The sequence below is a fragment of the Carlito syrichta genome, unplaced genomic scaffold (assembly GCF_000164805.1).
Source record: "Carlito syrichta isolate Samal-C Ts95f unplaced genomic scaffold, Tarsius_syrichta-2.0.1 Scaffold308851, whole genome shotgun sequence".
Lineage (NCBI taxonomy): Eukaryota > Metazoa > Chordata > Mammalia > Primates > Tarsiidae > Carlito > Carlito syrichta.
In genome coordinates, this window is record NW_007252947.1 from 282,880 (window position 1) to 294,876 (window position 11,997).

The 11,997-nt window shown below is 44.6% G+C and overlaps 1 protein-coding gene across 1 annotated transcript; it reads left to right on the forward strand.

The window, feature by feature from the left end:
- Positions 1-613: 613 nt before the first annotated feature.
- On the forward strand, positions 614-7,087 carry CUNH9orf152 (chromosome unknown C9orf152 homolog). Its single transcript, XM_008066176.1, has 2 exons — positions 614-806; positions 6,567-7,087. Exons 1-2 carry the CDS (start codon positions 614-616, stop codon positions 7,085-7,087), a joined length of 714 nt encoding a protein of 237 aa, XP_008064367.1.
- The last annotated feature ends 4,910 nt before the right edge of the window (positions 7,088-11,997 follow it).

The window sequence follows — 11,997 nt, forward strand, 5'->3', positions numbered from 1 at the left end:
TCCTCCATTCTTTCCCTAACCTTCCTTTGCCCCTTCTCTCCTCTGACCTTTCTTTCTTTTCTTTTCTTTTTTTTTTTTGAGTTGGAGTCTCACTCTGTCACCCAGACTGGAGTGCAGTGGCCGCTCCCGGGCACCGCAGCCTTGACCTGGTGGGCTCTGGCAATCCTTCCGACTCATCCTTCCAAGTAACCGGAATTATAGGCATGCGCTACCACACCCGGATGATTTTTTGATTTATTGTAGAGATGAGGTCTCGCTGCCCAGGCGGGGTCTCGAACCCGCGGGCTCAGGCAATCCACTCACCTCAGCCTCCCAAAGGTGCGGGATTACAGGCTGAGCCACCGAGCCGGCTCCTCTGACCTTTCTTTCTCCTCTGACTTCCCTCGTTCCCTGCCATTTTCCTCCCCCATTTCTCCCTCTCCCTACCTTCTCTTTCCCTTCGTCTTTCTCCCTCCCCTTATCTTTCCATCTCCCTCCTCTCTTCCTGCTCCCCTGTCCACCCTCCTTTTGCCTATCGCCTTCCCTCCTGCCACCCTGCCCCTCCCTCTATCCGCCACCTCCCGCTCCCCTGCACACATACACCCAGCAGTGTTTGCTTTTCTCCCGGATCCGGATGAAGAGGTTGTCCTGCCCATGCCCTGCCCTGCCCTACTTCTGGCAGCTGGGGTCTCACTTCATGGCTGAGAGTTCTGGGACTCAGGCTCCGGGGAAAGGGGCCCCTCTCAGCATCCGGGTCCTGCGAGCCCAGTATGAAGGCTTGAGAAGGCAGCAGAGGACCCAGGCCCACCTTCTGGTGCTCCCAAGAGGTAGGTCTGGGACGGTAGGAGGTGAGGAGCCGACGGTGGGAGGAATGGGTGGCTGGCTGCAGAGAGGCAGGACCAGAGCTCTGCTGGCCCTCCTGGTGGGGAAGAGATGAGGAGGCCAGTTCAGAGCTGCTCTGTTCAGCTGCCTCTCTCTCCACCAAAGAGGGGGTACGGGGGAAGGGGCGACTCAACCAGTTGCCTGACTGCCAGTGCTGTTCCTGGACTCTGCCCCATGTTCCGATCTTGCTCAACTGGCCAGCCTGGTGAGCCAGGCTTGGCCCCACTACTAGGTCAGGTGGTGTGCTGGGAGCTTGGCTTCCTGGCTGGATCTAACGGAGACACCTCCTATAAACTAGAGAAACTGGTTCTGGAGAAAAAAGACAGCATTCCCAAAAAGCTGGGAACTGGTTGGGCCAGAGGAAGCCCAGGGCTCAGGGACCCAGGAGGCAACCCAGGCTCATCTTGCCCCAACCAGCAGCCAGAGAGGTGTGATCAGACACACCGCATCCCCTCTTGCCACACACACACACCTTATGGAGAGAAGTCTCTTCTCTTTGGGAATTCAGATTTCATTCTGAGAGGGAGTTAGAAGCACAGGGCTCTGAAAGCAAGTGGCTGTCAAATGCCAGCCTTCATCCTCTAACAGAGAAGAATAGGTCAAGGGAGGAGGAAAGATGCCTGGAAAGGTCAAACCTGGGCCCTGAGAGTTTCTGTGGTTATTTGTACAGTTCAGTGCACTCATTGAGTGGTGAATCAGGGGCCAGGGGGACCTCACTGTCTAGAGCAGGAAGTGTGCTGGCATTTGGAGACAAAAGTGGTGCCTCAGAGCTAACAGAGCTCATCTCTCATTACTTGGGCTGTTGCCAGCCAGTGGTTTCTGATAGGACTAAACGGACACAGCCAAATAGCACCCATCTCTTCAGGGCATAATCTGAAAAGAGCTTAAATTTCTATCCCACCTTCAAGGGCACTTATTCATTCAGTCTTTCAACAAACATTTATTAGTTTAAACCCCTATCAAATGCAAATGCCATGTTTAACGCGCCTGAGAGTCAGACTCACAAATGCGATTGTTTAATAGGCATAATCCAAAGATGTCTCCAATTCAGCATGCCTTATAGAATTCACCAGTCCCTGTATTGGTACTTTCTCCTGCTCTTAGTAACTCAATGCTCCCTCTCCCATCTTTACCAGGTGATAAGTTACGTCAGGTTCATGCAAAGAGTGGTCAGGCATGATTTTCTCAGCAAGGACTTCTGACTCCCCTGGCTAGTCAGGGTCTTTCAGGACACTTCTAGCAGTTCTCAATTCCACATTCTTTATATATTTGTGAGAGGTGGCACCATGTAATGGAGTATAATGCATCGGGTCTTGGAGCAGAGCCTGAGTTTGAGTTCTGGCTCTGCCATGTACTTGCTAAGCAGCCTTAAATGACTTATATAAATTATCTGAGACTCAATTTCCTCATCTGTCAACTGGGAATAACTGTAGTACTAAAATCCTAGTGTTGTTGGAGGGATCAAATGAATTTGTATATATAAAGTTCCAACTCATCAGGGCTTGGCCGAGGACCGGATCATTTATGTCTCACTAGTCTGAGATAAAAGGGCACCTGAAGCATTTTGACTAAATGTAAAATAAAAGGTAGTTCTCCAGGGAGAAATCAGGGTAAGGTTAAAAAAAAAAAAGGTGAAAATGATGACAGGGAGGAAAAAGAGCTCTTGTGCCCTACGCTTTGGCAACAGGGCAGATGGTGGTGCTGATCGTTGAGATAAGGAATACAGGAGCAAAATTTCTTGGTAGGGAGAGACAAATTTATTTTTGAATATGCTCCATTTGAGAGAGTTGTCTGCAGACTTTACGAGTCTGAATCCCAGGAAAGGAATTTAGGCAGGAGATATAGACTTGGGGTCCTCAACAGATAGCTAGTGACTGAAGCCATGGGCATGGGTACGATTGTGACAAGTCAATGTATAAACTGAAAAGAAATTGGGATTAAAAACTAGAGTTCTAAAATTCACAATTATTTAAGTGACAAGTAGAGGAAAAGAAGCCTGGGAGGACAGAATCAAAATGATAAGAGAAAAATATCATTTAGTTAAAAAAGGAAAGAAATTCCAACACATGCTACAACATGGATGAAACTTGAGAACATAATGCTGAGTAAAATAAGTCAGTCACAAAAAGACAAATACTGTATGATCTCCTTTAAATGAGGTATGTGGGATAGTCATATTTATTTATTTACTTTTGAGTTGGAGTCTCACTCTGTCGCCCAGACTGGAGTGCAGTGGCCGCTCCCAGCCACTGCAGCCTCGACCTGCTGGGCTCCGGTGATCCTTCCGCCTCAGCCTTCCAAGTAACTGGAACTACAGGCAGGTGCTACCACGCCCAGCTAATTTTTTAATTTATTGTAGAGATGAGGTCTCGCCAAGTTGCCCAGGCGGGTCTCAAACCCACGGGCTCAGGCCATTCACTCACCTCAGCCTCCCAAGGCGCAGGATTACAGGCTGAACCACCGAGCCCGGCTGGATAGTCATACTTTTAGAGACAGAAAGTGGAATGGTGGTTGCCAGGGACTGAAGGCATGAGAGTTATTGTTTAATGGGTACAGAGTTTCAGCTTGGGAAGACGAAGAATTCTGAAGATCAGTTGCACAATGTGAACGTACATAACACTACTGAACGATATATTTTTAAATGGTTAAGATAGTAAATTTTATGCTATATGTTTTTACTGTAATTAAAATATTTTAAGGTATAGAATAAAATCAAATGTTATTAATGCCATGAAGTGAAGCTGGTGAGGGATTTTAGAAGATAGTGATCCTCAGTGTCCAAGGAAGCAGAAAGACCCAGGAAGACAGAGTGACCATTGAGATTGGGTTCCTACTAACACTAAATCTAATGTCTGAAGATATGGGGTTGCATTTAAAAGAGAAGGAATTCTGGGAGCAGATTAATGGAAGGAAGTGTTCTGAAGTTGGTGTTCTTCACGCTGTCTTTTTTTGAGTTGGAGTCTCACTCTGTCGCCCAGACTGGAGGGTGGTGGCACGCAGCCTCGATCTACTGGGCTCTGGCAATCCTTCCAAGTAGCCGGAACTACAGGCACACACTACCACTCCCGGCTAATTTTTGATTTATTGTAGAGAAGAGATCTCACCAAGTTGCCCGGGCTGGTCTTGAACCCCTGAGCTCAGGCAATCCTTTAGCCTTGGCCTCCCAAAGTGCTGGGATTACAGGTTGAGCCACCGAGCCCGGCCTCACACTATCTTATTGTTGGATGGATCTAGGTTCTAAAAATGTAATTCCAAGTAGCAGCAACCTTTCCCTGTCTCAACACAAGGGCACCAGGGGACCTTGAGCTACTTCCAAGTCTATGAAGCCTAGTTACCCCCAATCGTTGATGTCCAAAAGGCATATGCTTTTGTCATATTCTGACAGTGTGTGACTCATCTCATGTAGAAAAGGGATTCGGGTCAGGACTTGTATCTGGCCTGGGTATTTTCTATGTACTTTTTATTTAACGCACTCAACAGCCATGTAAGGTAGCTCTTCTTTTAAGATCTCTATTTTATGGAAAAGAAATGGAGCCTGGGCTCTCCCAGCAAGTCAGTGATGCAGTCAGAACCAGAACTCGCATCTGCCTGACTCTGACTTGATGAGAAAGACTCCACAAGAGGGCACCAGGATTTACGGTGAGCTCTGATTCTTTTTTCTTCCTTGAGTCGCTTTACTACTCTCTTCGCTCTTCTCTCCATCCCCTATTTCATCCCAGCTGAAGAGAAAAATCAAGGAGCAGCTCAAAATGCCCTTTCCTGAACCTGTATCTGAACCTGGAGAATTACGAAAGCAAGTAAGCTGGGCTTAGTGGCTCAGCCTGTAATCCCGCGCTTTGGGAGGCTGAGGTGAGTGGATTGCCTGAGCCCGCGGGTTCGAGACCTGCCTGGGCAACTTGGCGAGACCTCATCTCTACAATAAATCAAAAACTAGCCGGGCGTGGTAGCACACCTGTAGTTCCAGTTACTTGGAAGGCTGAGGCAGAAGGATCGCCGGAGCCCAGCAGGTTGAGGCTGCACAGCCACTGCACTCCAGTCTGGGTGACAGAGCGAGACTCCAACTCAAAAAAAAAAAAAAAAAAAAAAAAGCAAGCAAGTAAATAATTAGGACGTTCCCTCCATCCCTAGTCCCTGACTTACCCAAACCAAAACAAAGCAGATTTTTTTAAATATGAGATTTCTCTGTTCTCTTCTGACAATTATCTTAATCCGCTTTTGCTTGGACAGTGAGGAGAAGGCCCCGTTCCAAAGGTGTAAATGGCACTGAAACAGAAAGCTCACGGCATGATTCTCAGCAGGATCTGCTCTGGGGTCAGGGTCCACGTGTACCTCTCAGCCAACTCTCGTTCCTTGACCTCTGAACCACAGGTTGGAACTGACCATTGAGCAGCTCTTGCTACCGATGCTACCAGTGCTGTCTGTCCACTTTGGGTCCTTTCCTCCTAGAGTCATGATGGGAGAGGATACCAGTTGCTTGGTTTTTTCAACACGTCTCCCTCCTTCCTTGTTTTCAAATATGTAAATTGCATTTTCAATATTTGCAAAGGTTGTTGTTCATGCCTGAAAATAATTTTAAAGAAATAATGCAGTTACAAAACAGGAGCAAATCTTCAGAGTCTTGCCGCTATAATCAGTGTTTATAGGACTGTGGTTGTTTGCAGAAATGGCCACATCTGGTCATTGTCCCTTTTGCATTCCTGGAACTGGAGCTCAAGAACTTCCTTCTAACTTTATTTCTCCAACATCTTCTCCCCACTTGTGCTATGCACTTTGTTACCTCCAGGGCCGCCTGTGGTGACAGGTGCCAGAACACTCAAGTGAACTTAACTGACATTTCAGAGGAACCCCAGGCTGGTCACAGACCTGCTTTCTATAGGAAAATGCCTTTCAGTCATCCCCACCACCACTGTCACTGCCGCCAAGAGCTGACAACGAACTATTGTATCCCACAAAATAGTAAGAAAAAAATGCCCCTGAGAAACAGGAGAGACATTGCTCCACCTTCTCAGCCCTGAAGCCAGTTCAGAGAAGCAGTAGATGCTGCAAATGTCTTCCCAGAGCAGTGTCTGTGGAATAGAAGAAGGACAATGGCCAGTTTTCTGAAAGGAGCTGCTTCAAGGCACAGCTCCTCCCTCCTTTGCCTTATTTTCAGAATTCTAGGGCACAAAGCTCCATAAGTTTCCACTTGTGCGTGTCTATGAATCCATCTGTGTATGAGTACGCGTGGGCCCTCAAAAAATAATTCCCAACCTCCTCCCAGAGTTCTACTCCCTCACTTCAGTTTCTGACCCCTCTGTTCTGCTTGAGTTTTTCCATAGTGTTGATTGTCAACTCAAATTTTATTATAATATGTTCATTTACTTATTGTCTTTCTACTCCACCAGGACACATCCATGAAGGTGTGGGTTTTGTCATAATGTTCCCTGCTGTAACCCTGGGACCTAGAATAAATAATGCCTGGCACACATTAAGTACTCCATAATATTTGTGGGATGAATGAACGTGGCATTATATATATGGAGGGGAGGATGCATATGTGTGTGCGCTTGTAAGTGAGACCATGTGTGCACACACATGCAATATAATGAGTACCTTCTGGATATGGCCTTCATTCAGCTTGAAAGTTCTGGGACTTCCCCCGCTCCCGAGTGAGAGCTGCCTGTGTTCCTTCCAGTAATGACCCTGCTTGTGCTTTCTTTTCTTAGGAGGAAATACATCTGTTCCCGCTGAATCCATGATCAGCACTGTTTGGATTAATAAGGAGAGAAGGAGTTCGCTGTCCCTGGGAGAGGCAGATCCTGAGGTGGAGGGGATGCTGGATGAGGCTGCCCGAGGCTGTCTTCAGGAGTCTCCCTGGCGCACACATCTAGAAATGCATTGTTTGGTCCAAACCTTCCCCCAGGAAACCCATCATCAAGTAGAGCATGAGGGCAAGCTTGTGGAGTCTGACCAAAGGCTTCCTCCAGAAGGAGACACAGGCTTGTTTGAAAACAATCAGATAACTCAGCGAGGAGTCAAACTCCCAGAGGAAGCCCAGCATCAATGCCAGCTGGGTAACACCCAAACAAATGCAGTAGGATCTGCCTTAAAATTCAGCATTCAGTGCCCTTCTTCCATAAAGAACCCACACAGGTCTGGCAAACCTGGTCACTATCCATTTCCCCAGAGGAAAACTCCCAGGATCTCCCAAGCTGCCCGGAACCTGGGCTTATATGGTCCAGTGTGAAGTTTTCTATTCAGTCAGATGTCTCAGCCTTGAAGTCATCTATGGCCTCATCAAAAGACCCGGGAGGCAGAGCCAAAACTAGAACCCCTAGTTTTGAGAAAGAACTGGACTAACCCAACTGTAGGAATTACGGGAAATGAACTTCACAGTGGGAATGTAGTTTTGTCCTTCAAAAAATAAGAGAGCGCCCAGGCGGGATTGCTCAAAACTTTGGATGAAAGAGGACTGCCTGATCAATGCAACCCTATTCTGACATTGTTATGGGGCCCCAAAGCCCGTTCTTTGGCAAAGTAATGGAAGTGGAGAATTCTGAAACATAAAACAGGGACTCTGGCCAATGGAATGCCTCAGCAGTGCTCAATATCTTCTGATGATTTCCCACATATTCTAGAGAAGATGAGCTTTGACAATTCAGAACTTTATTCTGGTTGCTGTGTTGTCTGGGAACCATATCACTTTGAAGTCACTACTTTCATTGGTAGTGATCACACCATTTCAGCCTGAACCTCCTAAAATATGGTCATCCTGGGTAAAGAAGGTCGAATCAATGCTACTTACCATTGTGTGTGTTTGAGATGTCTTTAGGAAGGGCTGGTCACCTCCTACTGAGACTACATATTCCAGTTTCATTGTAGATTTATTTTCTTCCTTTCTTCCTCCCTTAATTCCTTCCTTACTTACTTCTTTCCTTCCTTCCTTCCCTTCTTCCTTCCTTCCTTCCTTCCTTCCCCTTTCTGCCTTTCTTCCCTCTCTCTCTCTTCAAATTAACTTCTTATTAAAAACTACTGATTATTGAAAATGTATGGTGATGGGAGGCTGGGAAAAATATATATATATTCCTGCTTGGAAATATGCATTCCACCACAAACCCTTTTCAGCCCAACTAGGATCACTCAGATACTTCCTGGGTTTAAAAATGTTTAAACCTAAAACAAAGTGAAGCAGGTGTTAGTTTAGTGATAAGGAAAAAAAATGTCTGCTTAATGTTTAACTTTAGTAATGATATTTAAACATGCCCAAGGTGCCTTTCCCTCATATCAGATTCTTTCTCTCTAACGTTTTACTCATATCTCTGCCCCCCATGGTGATCCAATCCTGCCCAACCAGAGCTAATAACTAAAAGTGTCATTACCTACCAAAAATATGCAAATGCCTGCTCCTTGGACCACCCAGAAATGTATTCCAATTTGTGAATTCATTGTGATTCCCTTTGTAAATAATAAGATTCAGTTGTTTTTTAATACTCTATTGAATAAGAAGAAAAATTTTTCAAAAAACTTTGTCCTTTGCGTTTGTTTTTTTAAAAGTTCCACACGCCACCTCTCTGTCTACAGTGTGTTCCTTACTTCAAAGGTCCTACAGGTCTGGCAGCAGGTCCAGGGCACCTCTGTCCTGCCTACAAGATGATGGGCGGTGCATGGACTGTGAAGTCAGCTGACCTGGCTTTCAATCCAGCCATTCTTGATGTAAGATTTGGCAAGTGACTTAATCTCTCAGCTTTGATTTCATCATCTACAAAATGGAGGCGATAATACTCACTTTTGAAAGGACTAGGAAGAATGTGTGTAAAAGTTCCTGGCACTCTCAGCAATAGGCCGCAATCACTATTTTTAAAAGTTCATGGCATCTCCTCCTTTGCCTCCCACTCAGGCTTCTGCCCCCTGCAAACTGCTTCTGCTCCCATAAAGATTGAAGATCACTAGCCACCTCTTCCTCTCCAAATTCAGTGACTTCTTCTAAATCTCCTCTTTTATCTGGCCAACTACCATGACCATTACCATTCCCCTCCCACTCCTCATTTAGTTTGGGGATCTCCCTTACCAGTCTATGAACTGATTCATCTTATTGCCCCAGCACTCAGAATAAGGCCTGGTTTATAGAGCACTCAACACATGTAGAAAATGAGTGCCCCATCCAATTTTATCCTCTCACACACAGCCCAACTCTTCCCCTCTCCCCTTAATGTATAGAATCTTCCAGGTTAAGGTGTGGGTTTTTAATTTTCCTTTGGCATGGTCTCTCATAGAAGTCAAAACAGAACAATGAGAAGAAGTAAGAGTATGCCAGAATGGCTGGGTTCATACCTGTAGTCCTAGCTCCTCAGGAGGCTGAGGTGGGAGGATCACTGGAGCCCAGAAGTGGGAGACTGCAATGAGCTATGATTGTACTACTGCACTCCAGCCTGGGTGACAGAGCAAGACCCTGTCTTTTAACAACAACAACAAAAAGAGTGTACCAGGAAGAGGGTACAGGGTGGGTAATGACCCTGATGGAAAAAAGATCCTGTTGTGTTCTGGGAGCTGGAATAAAGTCAGTGAGATTTAAACATAGCAGTGAAGGGACCGAGTATATACAAGGCCTTGTGTCAATCAAGGTTTGCTGCTGTAACAAACGACCCCAAATCTAACAACAGAAGCTTATATTTCACTCATAAAAAGTCCACTCTGGATTTGGGCAAGCTTCCAGGACAGCTTTCCTCCATATATTGTCAGCAATATCATTCCCTATACTTTCATATCTTTTTTAATTTTGATAACTTAAAAGTTGTTTTGTCTGATATTAAGAACATGACCCTTGCCTTCTTTTGTGATTCATTCACCTGGATATTCATTTTCCATCCTCTAACTTTGAGTCTGTGTGCACTCCTTGTAGCTTCCTGGATGTAGCAAATTATTGGGTCATGGTTTTTTATCCAGTTTGTCATTCTGTGTCTTTTCAGTGGTACATTTAGTCTATTCACATTCATGCTGATTATTGAAATGTGATTGTTTATCCCCATCATGAGGTTCTTTTTTTTATTTCAATGACCAAGGTTAATGATTTATTCATTTTATTTTTTATTAAATTTTACTTTTTATTTTATTAATTTTTCATTTTAAAGATGTGGGGTACAATCCAGGGTTAGGTATACAAATGTTCATTATGCAGGTACCCTTGTTGATAAGGTGTGACCTCCTTCCCCAGGCAGATTCCCACTACTGCCAATCCTACCTCCCTGCCCGGCCACACCCCTGCAATTTCCCTACTGCAAATCCTTTTCTTATGGTATTATGATAGTTGTTCATGAGGTTCTTATAAAGTTTTTCTTTGTTAGTTTTCGTTCAACTTTTGGGTTGACATATGTGTGTGTTTTCAAGTTTGCAGTCACAACGTATTCTCTGTTGATTCTGTGTTCTCCTGTTCTCTTGGGAAGTGTGCAGTCATTCTTTTTTTTTTTTTTTCCTTTCTTCTGTGCATAATACCTTAAGAAAGTGACTGATAGTAATGGGATACTGCCGGAGTTAGGATGGTGACACAACAGCAATAAGCCTACTTGATTTCAAACCAGGCAAAGTAGGGATCAAAGGGAGACCCAGACTTTACCTGTATGATGTCCACTTGTACACCTAATCCTGAATTGTACTCCATATCTTTAAAATAAAATATTTTTTAAAAATTAAAATAAAGGAAATTTTAAAAATAAAATAATAGTGATAAACCAAATATCAGATCACTTTTGTTCACATTTTGTTCATGCTTTAAGTCACACAGTCAGATCTCACTCCAAAGTTTTGAAGAAATGCAATCATCCCCTTGCCTGGAAGGAGAGAAGAAATGGAGACCGGGCTGAGCAGCTGGGCTGACTGACCCAGTAGATGGAGTCAGGTCAAAGAGGGCCTCATAGGCATCAAACAGCAGTGAATTTCATTCTGAATACAGTGAGTAGCGAGTGAGGGGTTTCCATACTAAAATGACTTGATTTGCAGTTTGATCAGATGACTCTGGGCTTTTTATAAAATTGAGAGTCAAGTTAAGAAGCAATGTCAGGTGAGAAATGACCAGGGCAGGTTTGATGGGAGAGATGCTATTTGCTCAAGCAAGGGCAGGAGCAGAAGAGATAGAGAAAAAAACGGATATATTTGATGCATATTTTGCAGACAGAATCAATAGGATTTGCTAAAGGAAATCTATAAGTTCAATTTGAAGAATATTAGGTTTGAGATGTCTGTGAGACACAAATGAAAATATCATTGAGAGGATAAATGAGGCTAGAGTTTTGGGCTAAGGATATGAATTTAGGGATTAATATGTGGATTACTTAAAAGAATGAAAAAGGATGCTTCCCTGTGCAGACTGCAGAGAGAAGGCAGAGTCCAGAATGAGTCCTGAAAACCCCCAATTTACTTAGGAAGAGATTTTCTACTCCTTTCTTAGAAGAGGTGGGGTTGAGAGAGAAGGTGGCAGTGAAGGACACTGAGAAGGAGTGAACAGAGAGCAAGGAGAACCAGGAGGGTGTAGGGTCACAGAACTCAAGAAGAAGAGTTAGTACAAGACAATGTACAGGTCATTCCCCTAATTGAAAACCTCCCAGGTGTGGTGGCTCAATCCTATAATCTCAGCACATTGGGAGGCTGAAGTGAGAGGATCACTTGAGCCCAAAAGTTGAAGACCAGCCTGGACAAAATAGCAAGACCTCATCTCTACAAAAAAAATTTTAAAATTAGCCAGACATGGTAACATGCACCTATAGTCCCAGATGCTGGGGAGGCTGAGATGAAAGGATCAACCGAGTCCAGGAGGTCGAGGCTGCAGTGAGCTGTGATTGTGTCACTGCACTCCAGCCTGTGAGGCTGTATCATGGCAGCCCCAAATCAGACAGGGTGCTCTCATAATGTTTATCTATTCCAAAGAAATCATCTGGTTGACAGATTGGTAAAGGTATGGCTTTATTATTAGTTATGGTAGGGAACCGATGGTGGCTGGTCAGTATAAGGTTTTCTGTACCCCAATGGACATGAGGAGAGATTGTATACCCCCAGTGTAGGAAAGGAAGCACATATTACATGCCAAGAAGAATAAACAATTATGTTTTCTTTTGGAAATTGTCTTGAGTTTGCAGATATGCATAACTTCAAGGGCATTTCAACCTT

Bases quoted from the DNA above. Each gene is read 5' to 3' on its own strand.
- CUNH9orf152 (XM_008066176.1), top strand. From the start codon at position 614: ATGAAGAGGTTGTCCTGCCCATGCCCTGCCCTGCCCTACTTCTGGCAG. The intron at 807-6,566 runs GTAGGTCTGGGA...TTCTTTTCTTAG, and splicing joins CCTTCTGGTGCTCCCAAGAG to GAGGAAATACATCTGTTCCC.